This window comes from Topomyia yanbarensis, chromosome 2, assembly GCF_030247195.1.
Source record: "Topomyia yanbarensis strain Yona2022 chromosome 2, ASM3024719v1, whole genome shotgun sequence".
Lineage (NCBI taxonomy): Eukaryota > Metazoa > Arthropoda > Insecta > Diptera > Culicidae > Topomyia > Topomyia yanbarensis.
The window spans coordinates 32,956,384-32,978,788 of NC_080671.1; the positions used below are offsets into that span (position 1 = coordinate 32,956,384).

General features: G+C 36.5%; 1 protein-coding gene across 1 annotated transcript; it reads left to right on the forward strand.

Moving 5' to 3' along the window:
• Positions 1–5,901: 5,901 nt before the first annotated feature.
• Positions 5,902–20,914, forward strand: LOC131682333 (clavesin-1-like). The gene is made up of 3 exons (XM_058963723.1): positions 5,902–6,266; positions 19,704–20,165; positions 20,226–20,914. The coding sequence occupies exons 1-3, from the start codon at positions 6,042–6,044 to the stop codon at positions 20,409–20,411; spliced, it is 873 nt and encodes a 290-aa protein (XP_058819706.1). The 5' UTR covers positions 5,902–6,041; the 3' UTR covers positions 20,412–20,914.
• The last annotated feature ends 1,491 nt before the right edge of the window (positions 20,915–22,405 follow it).

Here is a 22,405-nt window from a genome sequence, read left to right on the forward strand (position 1 = left end):
TCAAGCGTATCACTGGCACAGTGGACGTTTGTTTTTTCGCAAATCGTGGAATCCAAATGAAGGTCATATCCCTAATACCCGTTTCAGGGTTTGCTATAGGCGATTATAACCCAGCGTGCTTGATATCTTCCAATTAGTGATGAAATGTGTAGTGCTCTGATCAACGATGGTTAGTGTAGCACAAATAAATTTTCAGAATAACGTACATCAGCTATGAATCCTTTCCGCCTTCTGCAGGAAGCAAAAGCTTCCATAACTTTTGTTGAAAATCCATATTTCCATAAAGGAAACTATGTTGGAAAGCTACTTAACCTCGTTATCGTAGTTTTCAATAAAAATGGAATGACAAATCCACGAGAAATCCGGTGGACACGGATACGGCTACTAAATAGTCAGACTGAGACCGTCGTGATGATCAACAATTATCTGACGTATAGCGACAATGACTTCATATTCTACCTCTATTGAAGTCCTTTGACGTTGACGGTTTGACAAATGGTGCTCGTAAATATTATAAAAACTTTCGTATATACCAGCGAACAATTCGTTTGCCTAATGAAGCCATTTCGAAATAAAGCAACGAAAATCGTTTCGTGGATTTCACGAAAAACTCGTAATAAAAAAAAAGTGTTTCAATAAAACTACGAACGATTCATTATATGTACGAAAAATATCAGTGCAGAAATTGGGTTAAACTCGCTAATGATCGACAGTGATGCAAATACCCATCACATAATTTGTGGCTGTTCAGATCTCAATTAAAGAGACTCTTAATTAATGAAATTCTTAAGAAACACTAAACTGCATAAACTCAATGTAGGAAATCACTCAGGGAAGAGATGTTAGATTTAACTCTCTGCTTTGCCAGTATTACGCCAGTATTAAGTTGACAGAAGGATCGTCCGTCAAACCAAGAGGCACGTGAGATCTCGTGATTATAGTTTCGATACTGTAAGAAACTTTTCGCAGTCCGTTCGACAAGACTCCAACCGTAAGTATGTGTATTGTTCATTATAATTTAAGAAATTTCACATTGCGAACATACAATTAGTTTCTCTTCTGACGACAGTTTCGCTGATTGACCTTCAGTGGTATAGGTTAGGTTTCGACTTCCTATGATGGAGATTAGCGTTACAAGGTATTGACCAAGTAAATATAAAATAATTCTTACTTTAATACTTCCCATCGACTAGTATCGATCTAGTAACGTGCCTCGTAGTAATGTCAAATGTAAGATAACCGACTGAAGCAATTGAATTAGAATTGATAGAAATGTGCCTTCAGATTAATCTAGTTACCTGTGCAGAGGTTGGTAATTGTTCTACTAGTTTTACCAGACGAGTCCATTTTTTGTGTTTTCATAAATGGACCACAATTGGGGTGGAAAAGCTTTTGGATGTGTTTCCAAATAGTCTGGCTATAGTGGAAAAAGCATCCAATTTGCGAAGCATCAGAATATTCGTGATGAAAAGCATTGATCATGCCCTTCTCGAAGTCTGTCAGGATCATTTCTGGAGCTTCCTCAATGTCTATCTCAGATGCAACTGCTGTTAGCTTTTCGAGAACTTTTTTGTAAAGTTCCTCCGTCTTATTGGTCATCAACACGTAAACTGCTGGAATGGTATGCGTGTGTACTTGTGCAATAGTTGAATGAATTGAGAATAGTTGTCTATAATCCCCGGGGACAGTATCAAACGTTGCATCCAGTATCGAACTCGAGTCTTTTTATGTCTTCGGTTGATGCGAATAATATGGCATGGCCCTCTTCGATACTGACTTTTCCCCTGAAAAATTGATCTCCGTCGACGGTTCGCTGATACTCTTCATTATTATCAAATCTCCCGAGTTCTCGTCATCAGCACTTCGAGACACTTTTGACCGCGCTCGTTGCACAAGCTTCCTCTGAGCGTTCGAAGAAACCTGCAGTTGGACTTCGTTTGATAACCCAATTGCGGCAGTTCTAGCAATTCTCACTGGTGGACCACTATCGCTTGCCGCATGGCGCTTTATTGACATCCGCAGTCTAATCGCCTCCACTACTATTGGATCCGGTGCATGAAAATGATCTGATCCGGTTGTCATGACAGCATGTGCCGTTCCACGTTTCTTCGTTACAACTCTTGCCGTGCAGCTACTGAGTTCTTCATTTCGTCTGTTTCGGTTCCGACAAGTATCGTCCGTCTAAGTAACGTAACATTTTTAACACTTTTGGACATTTAAAATGTCGTATTTAACTTACGTGCTTATTTAAACAGTACAAAAAGCCTTTCCAGTAAAGAATATCGCCTCCTCTGGAACTTTTCAAAATTTCCGGTGAGGCTTCCATTGTAAAGAATGTTATACGATCTATTTCGTTTTGAACGTGAGACGAAAATAATTTTCTTCTAGTGAACTTTTCATGGCTTGCTAGGTATAATATAGAAACGATAGCCGAAATGCAAATGTGATAACTATGGTATCACTAAGTGTTATGTTGTATGTTGTTTATGTTATTTTATTCACAATTCGATAAAATGTTGTAACGAGGTGGCCGCTGACCCACAAAGCATTGATCCACTCGTCGCCCGGTTTGCTCAAACTTAGTGGTTTCAATTAGTTCAAGTCCGACGGAGCGGAGTGATGTCGGACAGCACACGAATAAAAGCGATGTGGCGTAGGCGTAATGAATTACCTAGTTTGCAAAAAGTTAAAAATATTCTTGTTTGGAATATTTACGACAGCTTTTTCGTTGCATATTTGCCGTTGTAATGGAATAAATAAATAACAGCGACGCCTAATGTGGCTACGCCACATCGCTTCAAGTCAAGTGCTGTCCGACATCGCTCCGCTCCGTCGGACATAAATTTAAAAAAAAAACCCATGTTTGAGTAATCCGGGCAAACGAGTGGATCACAGGTTTGCTTGCGAGAGGCCGCCGCTTCCGACGGCGGGTCGGCGGCCACCTCGTCCTGCGGATCCTCAGCGGCTTTGCGCCGCTTCGGATCCTTGTCCTCGGTTATGCGGCTGGGCCGCATCACACTGGCTTCGCCGCATGCAACATGCACATGCAAGGGCAGCGTAATAACCGAAAAATGGTTAAGCCAAACTAACTTTTTTATTTTAATTTTCTTTAATTATCTATTCTTTTTATAAATGTGATTTAATTTTAAAATATCAATCAAGGGCAATATACTTCGAGGTTGATTTTCTGGTCAAAAGGTACATTCTGAAGAATTATTTCCGGATATTGAAATTGTTAGCAGAATAGTTTTGTGTGGTAATTATAATTTCTAGGGAAATTTCTTTGACATTATATTTTCTAGAGAATGTTTTGGCAAAAAGTTTTACAACCACGTTGGACTCTATCTGATTGTAGTAAACATCGTAAATAGAACTTTATATTTAATTTCGGGAATGATTATTCAATGGAATAAATTTGCTACAATAGCAGTTATATAATCCTTAATTGCTTAGGTATTTAAATTGTTAACTTTGCGGAGTCGTTCATTCTTCTGAGTGTGTTCATTCCTCTGTGACATACCCTTAATATTATTTAACCATTGAAATTACTTTTGATACGACATGGCTAATTCGATGAAATAACCTATTCGGCGAAATGACCCATTCGGCGAAATGACCCATTCGGCAAAATGACTTTCGGCAAAATGACCTTCGGCGAAACGGCATACGGCGAAATGACCTTCGGCGAAATGACCCGCCCCCATTTATTTCACGGACAAGCATGGTCGTGACTATCGTACTAGAAATTATGAACCAATTTTGGACTGTCAAGTGCCGTGGTTCTGAAGAGACGAAGTCGAAACGCAAACTCCTCGACTAATTATCATGAACCAGTTCACGAATTCATTAATAATATTTCATGATTTTGTAAACTGTTTCACGAGCACGGATATCGGATCGTGACTAATATATTAGGAATCAGGAATTAGTTCACGAGGAATGAATGGATTCATGAATAAAATTCCGGGTTTCATGAAATAGTTCACAAGAAAATATGCAGAATGTTTATATTTTATGAACTAATGTTTCTTAATACATGAAAATCATCATGAGTCAACCTTTGGTTTTATGAATAATGTTCATAAAGTTTTGAACTAGTTCACGCACAAAAAATAGATTTGGTAGTGAGTGGTAGTTGAAATTGTGACTGAAATTCACAAAATAAAAACCAATATTTCCACTAATGAAAGCGTTATACTGGCGTTACTAAATGGAAATTTAACATAATTATGAAACACATGATTTTTGTTAATGGTCCTGTTTTCGTAACGTAAAAACGTGATTGTTCCAGAAGTTATGACACTTTATTCATGATTTTGGGAACAATGTTTTCCCGTGTATGCTGGGCAGTCTAGTGCGTGTCAGATAAAGGTCAGAGTGGACATTCTGTCCTCGGAAGGTCCTGTCGTACTATATGAGTTTATATTATAACTGCACTAAAACTTTGTTGTTCATAAACAACATAGATACGAATGGGTTAAATCGAATCCTGCGCATGGCTCTGTTCAAGAATATGTTACTAAATCCTGTTAGTGAGAATCACATCAATATTTCTTTTCTCGTATCGCGGATTACAGACAAGATACTCGTAGCTCGAGCGAGATTTAAAATCAAAAATATCAACTTTCCAAAACTTATAACAAAGTTTTTTTTTGTCATCAAGCTTCGTCCCTTATTGCACTAACGAGCGAATCAATGGTAGTCGGTGGAGGCACAAAGTGCCTTAACAGCAAATCTCGAATAGTTCCCTACATCTATATGCTTGAATAGGTCAAAAAACTAGGGAATAAATCACACCACACTAACATGATCGATAATCTTGATTTGCACTTTTCTTTTCAATTAATACGGTCATAAACCTATTTTCGACCAATTTACATATATTATCATCCTAGCTATTTGCAGCTGTTGGATAGAGCAACGTTTGTCGTCTTTGTTCAACGCATTGGTTCAATAGGCGGAAAATCACCCTCAAATATGAATATATCACCATTGTCAGGATATTTTAGTTATTACACTGATTCTTTGGGAAGATGCAAAAATACTGATACTAATTTACAGGTTCCTTCACTAATAGTGCGAAAGTAGGGTCATCACCCAACTGCTTGGTCGTCAGCGCTTAAAAAAATAATATTATAAAACGATGATCACCTTTTGATTTCTAGATTATCAACCAGACAACTGATAACAGGGCTCTTGACATCTGACGAAGCAAAACAAATCGATTGCGCGCTGCTGATGACGTTAGTGGGTCTAAAATTAACGCCAACTCAACAGCCCATCAACAGGTTAAACCCCCGTATTCGTTATCGATACGGATACAATCGCTATTACTGTTCGGCAGCGCTTTGGATCTGCGAAGACCCAGCGAAAGAACTGCGACCCGTAATCGTCGGTCTATTTATGTGTTGAGTTTACAATTCATTCAGCACGCGATTGGTGGGTGGAGCAATTTTAAATTCCAACTGAAAGCTGAACCCACCATACGCTGATAAGAAATTGTTTTGGTGAGTTGAAAGTCTTTGTTTCCGAATTGGCTATCAGCTGATACTTCTTTATATTATTTTTTCCAGAAGAAAAATAGACTTTGACTCAAGTCGTCCACTAGAGCTAAAATATAGTCTGCCATAAAATCCTACATTTTCAGTCAAAATAATTTCTAAAAATTACGATTTTCTCAATTTCTTACACACCTTGGCAACCCTATCGAATCCAAGCAGGCTATCGCATCAGGTTGGCCCACACCAGGTTTACACTGTGACGATTGCTATAGCGAATCAGTCACCTATCATTATCAAAGAAGTACATTTCTTTCACTGATAGGAACGCCTTTCAATATTGCGAAGTACCCACGAGCTCTTATTGATACGGTTGTAATTCGCGGTCACAATCAGTCTTACATTCGGCGTGTCGCGAAACGGTCAGAATTTTACGAGGCGTCGTACGAAAAGCCTTCCACTCTGATTTGCAACAGCAGCTTGCTTCGTTCGGTTGCAAAGTTACCAAAGTCAGAAAGTAGGATTCAAAAAAAGTTTTAAAAAATGGATCTAGCCCCATTCGATATAGATGTATCTCCTCCCTCGGCGGCACTGCTGGAAATTGCCCGCCGAGAATTACGGGAAACTCCGGAAGTACGTGAGGCTGCCACCACCGAGCTAAGGAAGCTGCTCCACAATGCTACCGATCTGCACTATCGGGACGACGATGAGTTCCTGTTGGTTTTTCTCAGACCGTGTCATTTCTATCCGGAAAGTGCCCTCAAAATGGTGAGTTCCTAGTTTGATGTGATGCACGGGGGGTTCATGAAATTATTTGAGTTCCTGTAAACGTTTTGACTCGTGAGTAATTCGAAAAAATATTACGAACATGGTGAAATTCAAACGCTAGCTAAAAATCAACCGATAAAGACACACTTTTTCGTATTCCGCGAGTTGAAACACGTAATATCCGATAATAACAGCAAAATATGGATTAATATGTGTGAGATCAATATCAACTTCAAAGGAACTTATATCAATGTAAAATTTCTCTATTGTGAGTTCTTTTGTGTTTCGAGTATTTTGCTTCAAATTGAAATTAAACAACTTCGTTTCTTCTATATTATTATGACGTTCAACAAGATTGGAAAAGCATATAGTCTATATATCATATTTTTGAATAGTATTGATTTATTTTATTTAAACTACAATATTTTATTTTTAAACATCATAAACAATTCAACCCAGGAGATTTGGGTTTTGAAATCCGTTGGGAATGATTATATTTGCTGTGGCCAGAATAACTTATCTGGAATTCAAGAAATAATATTTTCAGGGTTCTTGATTCTTTAAAGGGTAGAATAAAAATAAATTTATATTTTTAATAGAGTATGAAGAAAAGTAGGAACATTCTCTCAATAATTGAAACTGCCACTTATGCTCTAACCAATTTCCATTAAATTGAAGCTTTATGGACAAATTAGTTTACAACCTTGGAATGGGTCTCAGTGGCTGATTTTTCGAAAAAATCGATCATTGTTAATAATAAAATAGCTGTTTTCTTATTATGTGAAGTTTGGGTATCTCTGCATATCTAAAATTTCTAGTTTATTATTCAATCAACATGGAAAAAAGAAACGTTTTTACTTTAACTTTTCGGCTCCATTCTTTAAAAATATTTTTACATCTGCAAATTACTCGAAAAGAGACAATTGTGCATCTCCAAACAAATCTTTAGATAAATCTCTGGTATGGGTATGGTGGTATGGAAAATGTTCAGGTTGACTTTTTATTATATTTTTGCAATTTAGAAAAAAATGAAACAAATTTGTATTGTCATTGGTGTGACAACTTATCTTCACATTTTTTTAAGATTTTGAAATAGTCATAGCGCTTATAACAGCATAGTATGTGAGTGTGCATGTATGTGAGAAAATCGAAAAAATAAAAAAAAATCATAGGAAATTTTTTCTGTCTGAGTCACTTTACGCAATCTTCTCTAACTTGGTCAAATCCCACATATTTTGAGTTTGCAAAGCTGGTGGTTAAAATTACGAACCAGTTTAAGAATCCATAGATTACTTCTATTTTGTGTAATTAGAAATAAGATATTTCCATGGAAATTTCACAAAAGTCTGAAGAAGTGTGTGACAATCTGTGGTTGAAGTTTGAACGATTTTCAATAAGTCGTTTTGCATCGTAGTAGTCTGACACATTGAAAATTTTCTTAAAACACATTTTTATAAAATTACCTATTTTTTTTAATTCGCGTGGACATCGTTGGAAGGGGGTATGGGTACAGGAGTTGTCCACGCTTGTCCACGGAGAGGGTCAAAAACGCGGGTTGTTTTGTCCACGTGGTATCTGAACGGCCCATAATACCTTCAAACATTCCAGAACGTTATCTTATCGAGAAATTTTAAGCCGTTTAGAAAGAAAACCGATGAAAAATCACAAAAATGTTAGAAAATTAACTTGGAATAAAGAAAATGTGATTAAACTGTTCAAATGAGTTTACCCTGCCATAGTTCTAAAACTGATAAAAGTATTTAAAGCAAGGTTGTGGGTATTTTAATTACTAAAAGTATTCTCATAATCATTCCAGGATTATGGGAAATTCACGACAGGCCCGTAGTCAGGATCTTATTTCGGGAGGGCTAAAAAAATAATACATAAATGTACTAATTTTGATGGCATGAGATAATCACTAAACCTGAATGAAATTTTGAAAAATTCTCAGTTTTGGAAGATTTAAACTACAAACCCTAAAAATATGTTCTCGGGAACAACAAAACGCTATAGTGTATCACCGAATTGTTGGTTTCAAATTTGTTTTTTATATTTACTTACAAGGGACAATTTATTTTAGCTGCAACAAAGGAGGATCTTGAATTCAAAGCATTTAAGGCTAACCGAATATAACAATCCCTGATGCTGCTAGAAAATGCATGGTATTGAAGACAGGTGTAGAAAACACCAAATCGGAAAAAGCAGAAAAATGTCATTCGAAACACGTTTGCTCACAAAATCGTATTTCACCGTGATGAAGGACGAAATTTATGTCAAGGGTACATCTATAGATACGTATATATCAGCGTCAAACCGAAGTTCGCTTTTCCAATGAATGTTCGAACAAAGAAAATATCGAATTTGCCCTCAAATTTCTGATCTGGCAGGCGATTTGTAAAAATATTTCAATTCTTATTTTCTTGATCTGACGTCTTGTCTTACCAGTTCTGAGGCATGAAACTACATTAAAGTCTTCTATGTATTTTTACACAATGCACTATGGTTCTAAAGCTGTATTTAGAAAACTGATTGCGCCCAAATCGTTGGTTTTCGATATATAGTATCTTTGGCAAACCTTCTTAAAACTTTCTTGCCGATTTTTATTTCCTATAAATCAATGACAATTGAAAAAAATGCGTTTTTAAGGTGTCACGTTTTCATCGCTCAATCTAATATGGTAAAATCCGATTGAGAAATAGTCAATGTGCGTGATAATGCCGAAAGTCAAGGAAATTCTATTTGATATGTGACAGTTTTTGGAAAAAACAGTCTACCGTACAACTAAATGTTAGCGTGAATTTACAATAGTATTAATAGGATACTATGGTAAATTCTAAATAAAAGTTTTCTATTAGGGGAGCATGGGGAGACTTGACCAAGCGCAAAATTCTATTTTTGGCTATGGCGTCTTCTCTTCGATTCTTAAAATTTTTCCAAAAATATTTTTATACTTGTTTCGATCCCTTCAGGTAATTTTAAAAGTTTGAAATGAAAAATCCCTTCCTTACAGAAAATATTACGTGATTAATAAATTTGCATTAAATGATGTAATTTTTTATCAAACTTTGTATGGACATATCTACTCGACTACTAATTACTATTAATGTGCTAATATACCATCTTCATCTTTGTGAAGCAGTGAAATGATTTTACATAAATTGGAACATTGGAATAGTTATTACTAGAATTTGAATGATATTGAACACAATAACTAATGTTGGGGAGACTTGACCAAGATTTTATGGGGAGACTTGACCAAGTGGCCATTAGCTGAAGAAAGATACAAAATTCGTGATGTTTATTATGCTTTGGTATCTAGTGTTAATGTTAATCACGCAATAAAAAAAATCCCACCTCAAACATAAGTCTTTATATTTTAGTATTAGTACCAGAGTTAAAAATAATCGAAGCTCTCTTTTGACGACTGAAAATGAACCTGATGCGACTCTCGGGGAATAGAAAAAATATTCATTCAAATATCCATGTTATTCATTCAGTTGAATATCGTACAATATATTCATTTCACAAATTATCTAGGAAAATGTTTTCAAATGCCGGTAAAGCATATGAAACAACAATCATCATCGCTTACATTGTGCCAGGGCTACTTTGATGCGTTTGATTTGTTGCTGTACGGTCGCTTCTTGTAATAATCGGAGACGAATGAAAATCTGCATGGATGAATGGGCGGTTTGTTCGTTTGACGTTTTCAGCTGCGTCACTGAATATTGAAAATGAATGCGGCTGAATATGGTCAATTTTCATTCAATGAACTTGAATATTTTTAACTCTGATTAGTACATAAAGCTAGCAATAGTAGGACTGATTTCGTGATGTGTGAACATGCAATGCATGCAGTACAGTTAATCCTTAAAAAGAAATGCATTGAAAAATCGAAATTTATCAAATGCAACCCTTATATATTTTTACTGCTACCTAAACATCTCGACAATATGGAAAAAAATAATTACAGTATGTTATATGTCTTTATTTTTTGTTATGATTTTTCAAAATTTACTTGGTCAAGTCTCCCCACGCCTTGGTCAAGTCTCCCCGCAATGGGGAAACTTGACCAAAAAAAACGATCTCAGAAAAAATTTTGTAACTTTTCAAAAAATAAATTAAAAATTCTGTAAAAAAGCATGAAGACGCACAATAATTTTGCACATTATATCTCTATGACTTTCGAGGGATTGAAGGCCTTTTTAGAGATTTATGTAGTTTTAGCTGAAAATCTGGTCAAGTCTCCCCATGTTCCCCTACATGGTCAATAAAACAAGTACTATCAACATGCATTATAGAGATGCTATGAAATTATGCTTTATGAGACAATTTTTATTGTCATATTCAATTAAATTCCCGGTGTATTCGAAAGTGTGTGAAACAAGAATTAGAACTTTAGTCCTAATAACTTCAAACAGTCTGGCAAAACCATTGGGACTTTGTTAAATATATCACCACTACACGCAAAATAATTTAAATTAAACAAACATGGATGATCTAAATAATTTTCCCTATTATTTGACTTATAGATTCAACCAGTCGCAACATTTCAGTAGCACTCCATGATTGCTTATTGATGCGTGTTCGCTGTATAGTTGAGTCGTTTTCAATCTCACATGGACATTAATTGGTAACCATAGAGAGCAACTAAAATGCTGCTGCTGGTTGCAATATTGAGTATATCGTGTGATTTTGACCTCAGAGCAAAACATTAATAGATACTTATACTATTGACTTATTTGGCAGCAACTGGCAGTGTCAATAAAATGGTATTGCGTTAAAATAACCCAAACAGTTGTGTTTGATGTCTGGTGTTTACACAAAAAGTACAGAGCACTAACCTAACACAGAAGACAAAAGTGTATACAATTGAAAAACTTGTCATTTAAATACCAAACTTCATTCTGGCCAATATCTGGCATTATTTCGGAGTTTTGTAAAGCATGGCAATCACTAGCGATAAAGTACTCATTTCCTGAGAGCTAGTACTTAGTCTACTACAAAAAAAAATTCGACATTTTTGTTATATAATTCGCTTAATTGATTTAGCTAAACGGAGAAGTGGGTCTTTTATAAATTTACAAGATGTAAATAATAAATACAATAAAACGAGCTTCAATGGTTGGTCAGCAGATCTCGTGCGAGCCATTGGGCGGGGAGATCTGTATACGATGCGGGGAAACATATTTTCGTTGGGGTTGTTCTTTTCTATGTCGCAATTATACACACAAGTGTGAACCTCCTCACTGGCTGTTGATTTTGAGGTACTTAATGCAGTTTTGCAGTTGTCAATATTACTTGAACAGCTGCCACAAATTTGACAGCCGTTTGTGGTTCAATACCAGGGATGCCATTATGCTAGATTTATCTGGCACAGCCAGAGATTTTGGCAGCTCCAGACAAAAAGGCAAATATCTCATTCTGTTCGATTTTTAAGTTTTAGAAGCTGCTGCATACACATTTTGAAAATTTGAGTAATAATGTCCCAAATTTTACATAAATCGATTGATGCATATTCTATGAAAACTAAAATGTATGCCACATTTCGATGACTTTGAGGTCGCTGTCAAGTGCCAGATTTTGTCCGACATTTTTAGCTGAACTGCCAGATTTTCTTTGAAAAATGTGGCAACCCTGTTCAAGATTGTGGATTGGTGTTTATTTACATAGTTGAGCTTTCATTTGTGGTCTCCGAGTAACGTTATAAGCTCTGAATGCCTGATATGGTAGAACTCGATAAAGGCTACTGCCGCAAACCTAAGCTCTATTCTCGCCTTCACCAAATATTCAACACCACAAAGGCTCGGTCGCTTGCGGAAAGATCAGAAATCAATAGACACCGTATTTGACCGGAGCACCGCTTCTTACTTCTGAGACTCTCTCATCCCGACAGATCACCCCGGCAAGAATTGAAGTAACAGTTTCTTTAGTTCTTCAGACAAGGCCAATAATATAATATTTGTTTAAACCAAACGAAATAAAATTTTGTTTTTTCTTCATATTATTTTTTCTAAAATTTCAATCTCCGTCCCGTGCACATTGAGTGTCTAGCATCAATGCCAGAGAGTCGTCACCACCATCTGGACCTTAGATAACAGCCCATCGAGAAAGAAAGCGGTACCAATCATTAATAAGGAAGGCGTGACCGCTGATTTGTCGCCTCAGAGCTCGCCACGACCTCCGCTGGAATCAAACTTGGACCCATAGGGGTGAATAGCAGTCAGGTTTACCATCAGCGCACAGTGGTTTCAAAAAGTCGATACATACTAGAGATGGTCGGGTTCGTGTTTTCGAACCCGCAACCCTGACCCGACCCGAACCCGACGGGGTACGGCTCGGGTTCGGGTTCTGTAAATTTGAACTTCTCCGGTTCGGGTCGGGACCGGGTTTTTGAAATTTGAAACTTTCGGGTTCGGGTTTCGAAGAAATCAAACCCAACAACTGCTTGACGCTATTTACGTTTGTCCACAGTACCCATTCTCTTTTTCTAGTAATTAGCTTTATTTAGTGGTACGAATGGATGCCATATATAACCGTATTAAATTTTACCATCTTTGAATCGCTGGAATTTGTTATATTTTTCGGTGCTCAAATATTGTATTTTTTCATCCATAAAATTTCTTCTCTTCAGAATCGCAAACTGTCCGAATTGTTTTATTTTTTTAAACGAGCACTCATGAATACGAGAGCATTCAACAATAAGTGTTTCACATCTAGAATCTCTTTGCGATTTATTTTGCATAATAATCATCAAGTCAAAGGGAATTTGTCGAAAAATATTGGACCACTAAGGAATATGAATTTCGACATACTTTGAAACCGATAATTAGGCACTGTGGTCGGAAACGCAAAAAACGCGAACTTAATTCACTAGAGGCCAAACAATTAAATGTACTTACATGTATCTTCAGAGGAGTTGTTCGGATATTCCCCGCAACGCGACAAAAATTAAAATTAGGCGTCGCTTATTATGATCGAACTAAAAAAAAATACTTTTTATACTGACGAACTAGAAAGTTGGTGTCTTCGATAAAGTTTTAGAAATGCTTGCAATGAAGACTTCTTTTGAAGAACTTGAACTTGTAGGACTAAAGGTTATCGATTTATAAAGGGTTTTCTATGGCAACCCCCTCAAATTTAGTTTTTTTAAATATTTTTTCAGCTGTTTCTTCTCGTGCAAATGATGTCCAGACAAATTGGGAGACATTAAAACCACATAATATTGTCGAAGACTGTATGTAAAAATACTTATTTGTTATTGAGATTTTTACATTTTTTCAAGTCAACTTCAACTACATAAAAGAAAAACTTGTTTTAATCTACCTAGCAGTGCAATTGTGCCTTTCTCATTTATCCCAACTATGATTTAATGGCTGGTTATGTTCACTATAACATTGTGGAAATGTCTATTACATTCTTATTACACTCGATGAGCACGACTGTCATGAACCTGATAAGCAACATGCCGATACTGACACACTTGAAACAAACAAAAATATAATATTTATATAGCTTAACCAGCGTGAGTTCAATGTTGTCTTCGTGTTAACTTCATGGTGGAGAAGGGAAAGAATATAATTAGTAGGAAGGGCAGGATGCGTCGGGTATTATCTAACTTATTTTAGTATACGGGGTGAATGAAGGGAATGCATGTGGGAGGTTGGCCTGAGAGTTGGGCTGGAAGAAAGGGGGGAGGGGGAGGGGGTTGAGAGGTAGGAGGCAGATGGAAGGTTTAATACCGAACTTCATATTATACCTTCCATTTGAGACTAGGTTATTTGGTTCAGTCATCACCGAAATCTCTTTAGATCTGGAATTTGCCCGGAACCCTGGGACTTCCGGAATTATCGATAGTGGACAATACATTCCAATAATTTTTGATTCGCCATCACTGATCTAGGCCTGCGAATCGAAGTAATTTGATGTTCATTTCAGGGAAATTTTAACCCTATGAGGTATTACGTTTGTACCGGTTTATATGAGAAATCCCTTTGTGAGCACAATAACCAACCTATAACACCAGAACCAAAAGTCAGAACTGAATGAAATTCAATTGCAGTCAATTGGAGTACTATATCTTTCATTTGAAATCAAGTTTGTAAACATCGGTTAAGAGTTAGCTAGAAAATACGTGTGACATTAGCGCGGGAACTTGGTGAGTTCCCAGGGGGCATCAAGATCCGTCATAGGTGACCAATGTGGTCAAAACTACTTTAATTAGTCATTAGTGATCTAGACCCGTAAATCCAAGTAATGTTGAACGTATTTGAATGTGTATTACATCAGTCGGACATCATAGGGTTAGTTCATATGGGAATTTGCTGTGTGACCACACTCTTCAACCCGTAACTCTGGAACCGGATGTCCGATCAACTAAAAATTCAATAGCGTTTTATGGGAGCTTTATACCGTTCATTTGAAACTGGGTTTGTGCAAATCGGTTCAGCCATCTCTGAGAAAATTGAGTGACATTATTTGACGCACATATATACACACAGACATTTCTCGACGAACTGAATCGAACGGGATACGAGACTCGGCCCTCCGGGCCTCGGTAGGTAAATCGATTTTTGGAGTGATTGCATACCCTTTCTTTATATGAGATAGGCAAAAATTCTTGTCTAGCCATCATGGATCTAAACCTACAAATTGAAGTAATTTGATGTCGTATTCGATAGATTTGAACATCTGCGTATTACGCTTGTAACGGTTTATATGGGTACGACCTTACCAACCAACCGGTAATTTTGGAACCAAAAGACAGAACCGAATGAAATTCTATAGTTAATGTTAATGGGATTACTGTATCTTTAATTGTGGAATATGTCCGGAATCCGGGACTTCCTAAATCGTCGATAGTGGACAAAGTATTCAAAGAATGTTTGATTGGCAATCAGTGAACTAGATGTGGAAGTCAAAGTAATTCGGTGACCATTTCAATAGTTTTTAGCCACTGAGGTATTACGATTGTACCGATTTATATGGGAAATTCCAGTGTAACCTTACTTACGAACCTGTAACTCCGGAACCGAGAGTCAGAACCGAATGAAATTCAGCAGCAGTCGATGGGATTACTGTATCTTTCTGAAATAAAGTTTGTAGAAATCGGTCAAGAATTCGCTGAGAAATAGGTGTTTTATTAGCATTAGAAACTAGGCGAGTTCCCCGGGGGCGTCATGAACCGCCATAGATGGCCAATGTGGTCAAAACGGCTTTGGTTGATCATAAGTGATCCAGGCCCGTAAACTAGAGTAATGGTGCACCCATTTTAATATGAATTACATTATTAGAACATCATGGTGGTACCAGTTTATATGGTAATTGGCTGTGTGACCGCACTCTTCTACCCGTAACTCCGGAACCGGAAGTCGGATCAACTAAAATTCAATAACAGCTTATGGAACCGTTATACCTTTCAGATGAAACTAAGTTTGTTAAAATCGGTTCAGCCATCTCTGAGAAAATAATAAAATAAATAAGCAAAATTGGTTCACACATAAAAAAGTTGTTCATATAGCGTTCAAAAATACTTTTGTGGACTAGCTGAGGGCTACTTTGCACACTTTTTGAATTCGATATAAAATAAAAATTAACCAGTTTTATTTACTTTCATTGAAATATCATTAATTTATACTGATATCAGAGGCTTTTTCAACTATAAAGCATCACCCATTTATAGCATTTTATAAAATGAGGGATTCATTTAAATTTAGTATTTACAGCGCTACTTGTCAAAAAAAACTAGAATGGATTAAGACTGCATATTGATTTTCGTTGAGAGAAAAAAAGAAAATGATGAAAAATGGCAATATCAGTTTATTTCTAGTATGTCAGAATAGGTTTTAAAGAGCATTTAAAGATTTTTGTATTAACAATTATAAAAATAGCCAAACGGTAGGATTGAAAATTTCGCAAAATAAAAAAAAAAAAGTGAAATAAGGGGACGTATATTTGAGTACTAAATTGATGGCATAATTAGTACACAAGGCCACGTTCTCAAGTTATGCACTTTTTATTTCAAGATTTCTGAAATAAAGGTACGAAACCAATTTTTTCACGGCCAAGATCACATTATTTCACAACCACCTCCTTTGGAGGTTCAATGTCTTCAAAGAAATTGTACAACATTATAAACAGAGCATCTCTTGAAAAAAACAATTTTGGTAATTATTTCTCTTGGACATAATTACGGAGAATAAACTCAAAACATTATTTAGAGGCTTGGTATCTTATTATTTAGAGGCTTGGTATCTCGGTGTTGATAATGATAATAAAAACAACGTTTTAAAGACACAAAAATCTTCACATGCGCATAAAAACCGATCCTGACGTACTAGAAACAAACGGAAAACGTTATTTTTCATCTTTTTTCTTCTTCTTTCCGAAAAACAGTATGTGGTCTCGGTACACTTAAGATTTTCTGTTTTGTTGAGCAGTCTTATTTTACGAGCTTCCAATCACTTTTATCGACCCTTGAAGTGTTTTGTTTTTCTTGGTAAATAGTGTTAAGAAAAATGACAAAAGGCATATGCAACATGTTTAAAAGACATGGCTCTACATATGTCAAAGGTATAATAAAACTAATAAAAGCGCGTCTGTTAGTAAATATTGAAAAACTAAAGTGTGCAAAGTAGCAACACATATCCGAAGTAGCCCCGCACGACGGTATTTAATTCTATGTAATGAACCAACAACCATAGAGAAATGCATTGATCTGGATCTAGTTGAATCGACAGCACAAATAATTCAATCTACCAGTCGTCAGTGTATCCCTTTGCTTCTATCCACCAGCGGAAGCACGCGCCGTGTTGCTATTAGATGCTAGGGACCACCAGAATCCAAGGTATCCAAGCTACAAATCTCTAATCATAAAAAAATGTAGTCTGGAGTCCGCCGCCAAGCCCACGGAGTATTAAAAAAATCTCATCTACAAAACAAAAATTTATGCATAAAAAAGGAATCCTTAAGGTACGAGAAAAATTAATTACAATCAATCGAAAAAAATTTTTGGAAAAACGACATTTCGAGAAAATTGAGTTCAAAATCTTTGTAGACGAAGCGCGCTTGGAAGCGCTGTGACTTTCGATCTGCTTCTCGGATCTTTACAAAAAATTTGGGAAAACTTTCCCAAGGAGTTGTAGTTTCAGATAAAGTTATAAATTATTTTTTCGATATTTTGAAAAATAAAAATTTATCTAAGCAACAAATTTTGGAACAGTTTACTGAATACATGTAAGCTCTATCTATCATACTTTTCATTTTACAACAAATTTAAAATCGAAGGTTAGGGTGTTTCTTAGTGTTTCTTAGAAAAACTGTTTTATTCAAATAACATTTGCGGTATTGATCTCTGAAGTTGTCTTCAGAAAATTTTTAGATTGTTTTCTAAATTCAATCTAAACGTTTTCTGAAGACAACTTCAGTTTGAAATCAATACCGCAAATGTTATTTGAATAAAACAGTTTTTCTAAGAAACATTAAGAAACACCCTAACCTTCGATTTAAAATTTATTGTTCTACAACTTCGCTGAAGATCGTTTAGCTCTAGCTAGAATGACTCAAAAGTTAATTTTTTGATCTTGGTAAAATTAGAACCACCCTGACTGTTGTTTTAGCGAAACGAAGGTGCTCACAAACTACGAAAACTTCTCTAAAGACCCAATAAGGCTAAGTTGTTTAGTTTTAGTCATATCTCAAAATTGCTGCTAAATTTGTATTCTGGACCACTGTGCATTGGGGTTAGCTTATCGAATTACGAAATTTTTTTCTGGACAATACAAATCACCAAAGTACGAATAAATTGATGTAGTTTAAAAACAGTTAAAGTTTGATAATTTGGAAATGCGAAAATTTTTACTGTTTCGGGTGAAAAACGAAAAATGTTGGTGAGCCCCCAACTATTCTAACGCTTCAACTCGACTTAACTCGAAAGAAGCGTTTTGTGAATGATTGTGATATCCATCACATCGTTATTATTTCAGTACTTTTTATTGTGCTATTTTTTCGTCCTACTATTACTACTACTAGATCACTTACCTTATCATCTTTAAAAAAAAGCAATTCACAACTCATTTTACGGTACTTCAACCTTTCGCGGGTATTTTTCTTCGCATGCCACCAACATTGGTAAACACTCGCTTTCAAAGCCAAAACAGTTTTATTTCGAGCCCACCCTTATCAGGCGCGTTATTTTGACTGGTCCAAACATCGCGCATCACGCCACCCTGAAGTACGAGTTCCAATCAATACCAGAGCACGTGTTAGCCTGCCAATAATATTAATATTATTATCATTGAACTCACAATATTTCCGATTTGTGAACTTTGTATTTTGGCTCGAAACTGTCATGTCATGTTTTTTTTTCGATTAACCATAGCAAAACTGAATTAAATCACCGTGTTAATTAATGGGTAATTATGCTGATAGAGTAGGATTCGGGTAAAGGAAGTCAAAAAAGGGGAATCTAATAATAAGCAAACCACGGATGGAGAGGGCAAACAAACAAATCAAATCAGACTGGAGGTCTGTGGTTGTTGACAAAAATATTACGCGTTCGTGAATAAAGCTTTCACTTTTATTAGGAATACTGGCAGAACGTTGTCGTTGAAAGAATGAATCTTTCATTCACTTGGCACTACTAGCACTACACTATAAATGACACTACCGTAGACACTTGAGAAAACTAACAAAATTGCAGCAGTACTTTGACAAACAATTGATATTTGATACTAAACACTTTCGCGACAGATTTTCATTTGTGACAGCGCGATATAAAGATTGCAGCTTGAATTTGTCAAAGCATGCTGCGTGATAATCTTTTTATATTGAGTATGTTTATTCGACATGGCACTTTGCTTTTCGCTTATATTTTATGCCTAATAAAGAAGTCGCGATATGAATTATGGGGTTTCGCTTCAGTTGTAGGGTATTGAGCCAACTTTCACCCTGTTCTATTGTCACACTACCCATTTGAAGCCATTGGTTAGAACAGTGCTTAAATTGGTGAAGGTTCTGACTTATTTAGCATAAATCTCAAAAAAAAAACTGTCGTTTTGAAACCCCATGCGTTTTGTAATGACCTTCTTCTAACACATTTATTACCAGGAAACCTTGAAGGCTCAGGTACGACAAGTGCCACCGAAAATGGGATAAGGAATTTCCCAAACCGGAGCTCCCGTAGGCTTTAGGAATAAACGCTGCTTGCGTCACAGAAATTCAAATCAAATGATTGATCGTTCCTTTCGATAAGCTCCTATCGCATAGCGTTTGTTCAAGTTGAAACAAAAAAAAATACGTATAATAAATTGCTCCCATTCGTAAATTCGGCAACGGTGATAAAAATATCAATCGGTACAAGGTCCGCTTGTGATAACCAATCGCATGATTTCATTGAACTTCTTTTCTTTCTTTCTTTGTGCCTCCTTACAACTACAGATGCGAAGAATAGCCGATTTCAAGAAGAACTACCATCCTCTGATGCACAATCTCTACCCGGAGGACGAAAAGCTATCCTTCCTGGAGCATGGCATCGTCAACGTTCTGACGAACCGGGACCGAAAAGGGCGCCGAGTTCTACTGCTGAACGTTGGTAAAGTGTGGGATCCGAAGCAGGTTAGCCCGGAAAAACTATTCCGAATGCTGTTCCTTGTCCACCTGGTAGCCCAGTTGGAACCATCGACACAAATCAACGGCGTCGTTATCATCATGGACTTTGAGGGGCTCTCACTGAAACAGGTTCGCGCTCTGTCGCCATCCTTTTCCCGCTTGCTTCTAACCTTCATCCAAGAAGCCGTTCCACTGCGGATGAAGGAAGTTCACATCATCAAACAGCCGTACATCTTCAACATGGTATGGACGCTGTTCAAACCGTTCATCGGAGAGAAGCTGAAGAATAGGGTATGCTATTTACTCGCCTACTGGGTGGCTATTTAATAACCGAAAATCCTTCATTTTTAGCTCGAATTCCACGGCAGCGACATGAAGAAGCTGCACAAGTACATCGATCCAAGTGACCTGCCGAAAAATTATGGCGGATCACGCCCACCGCTTGACTACGGTTCTCGCGATTGGTACCCTTGTATCGAGAAGTACTTCGACCATATCAGCAAATGGAACACGTACGGTCACGCAAACGCGCTTTGATTGTGCGTTAATGGGCAAACAAATATTTACTCTGGCTGCCGTAGGAGCAAGGTTAAACGATTTAAGTGATATTAGAAGAATTGATTTATAGGAAGCCGATAAGCTTTTATGATAGAAACCAAAAAAAAAACACAGAAAATACGAACGTGTGCGTAGAACGGGCTACTTAGAAAAAGTGAATTTGTTGTCCTATTGGAAACGCACTAAGATTGATAAGCCACTAATTTATTATTTAAGTTCGATTAAACTATGGGGACGAACATAAGCCGGAAACTACTTATATGAAACTTATAGCAATCATTCAAGACAACGTCGTCGGAATTTTGATTGTATCAAAAATTGTGTAATGGTCGATTTAACGGAAAATAAATATTAGCTGTGCTAGATATTTTTAGTTAGAGAACGGAGAAAATTGACTAATTCGTTGATTTCGAAAAATCGAATACATAGTTGCCTTTTCGTAAATTTTCAACTGCTGCGACAAAATAGAACAATAATTTGAGTTGGAGAGCTTTTCGAAGAGTTTTTTTTTCTTATTTCACAGTCTAGATAATGTTATATTATTTATTGAAAAGATCAAATTCTGTGACAGGCGGAATCGAAGTCAAAAATGCTTATCAACTACCAGTTAACCCAACGAATTATCATGATATTTTACTTGAATTTCGAAGCATAAGGGTTTAGTGTTAGATTAGTTGAGTTGGATATTCCCGTTTTGACTTCGTCTCATCAGAATCCGACACTAGCTTAATGACAGGACTAAACTGACGATTCAAGTTCCTGAACAAAAACCTAGTCAAGCTTGATGTTCGACAAGATAAGATGTTCGGTTTAAGTTGTTGAGAACCAGTTTAATTAAAACATGATTTGCATTATGCATTGTGCTATAGTTCTCCTTAGGCAGAAAAGTTTGGGTAGAATAGAAGGGAGAGAGATCAATCCCCACTACCAAAAATTAATTAGTTGTACAGAGCGTGGGGAAATCTGCTAAGCAGTACTAACATCAATCCATTTGGTTGAGGTGCGTTCGTTATTAATTAATATAAGAATTCTAATTTGAATTAACTATACCTAACATTACCGGTTAGCTGAAATGATTGATTTCACCTTAATTCTTACAATTATCCATTCCTATTTACATTAATTCGTTAGAGAATTCTAAGTAAGGAATGTTACGAATGTTTTAAGGCCATTGTGCTCAAGTGAGAGCAAGGATTTCATTCATATTTTAAAACTAATTTGAATGTCTCTGTACAACCACTCATGATATTTCGTTTTGCACAGATGTTTTTTTCTTCGGCAGTACTTTTTTTAGCGGGCTGAGAGGACTGCAACTTATAGCTGAAGGGATATCGGTCCGTCCCGCGAGATAAAATTTGTAAAATCGGACGAAGTGACGACTGTCTGCTAAGCAAATACCGGTTCTCGGGAGGAGGACTAAATTTTGCGCCTGTTTGTCTCAAAGTGTGTAACGTCAAGTCCTCTTTTGTGTCTAGTTCAATGTATCATGCTCCCTAAAACGCGTACTACGTCGTCAGTGATGCAATTAAAACTTCACATTGATTCCGCTTCTGTCTTCTTCCTGATCTCCTCTTGGGTCCACTAGGTCTAAAGCTGATCAATCGACTATTAAGCAACTCAGACTGCGTTGGTAACCGTAATTTCAATGAATACTAATTATTCCTGTTCTAGCGTGATTTTTTTTTTGATAATCAGAAATAATTTAAAATTTTTATTATGTTATAACTAAGTAACAGAGAACAGATATTCAGGATCGAAAAATAAGTTTAAAATACATGTGATAATTGCGGAAATGTTTATAACATTTTTATTATACTTAGCACGTATCCCACGACTACCACGAAAATCGACACTGGCAAACTTTAAACAAAAAAGTATAATATTTAATAAGGTTAATCAGTATGAGTTCAATGCTACCTTCATGTCATCATATTATGAAATGCTGGGGTAATAGGTTTGGAAGTGTATTGGGT

Excerpts from the sequence above, each read along its gene's own strand:
- LOC131682333 (XM_058963723.1), top strand. The coding sequence starts at position 6,042 with ATGGATCTAGCCCCATTCGATATAGATGTATCTCCTCCCTCGGCGGCA. Across the intron at positions 6,267-19,703 it reads CGGAAAGTGCCCTCAAAATG|ATGCGAAGAATAGCCGATTT; the intron begins GTGAGTTCCTAG and ends TTACAACTACAG. Across the intron at positions 20,166-20,225 it reads GAGAGAAGCTGAAGAATAGG|CTCGAATTCCACGGCAGCGA; the intron begins GTATGCTATTTA and ends CTTCATTTTTAG.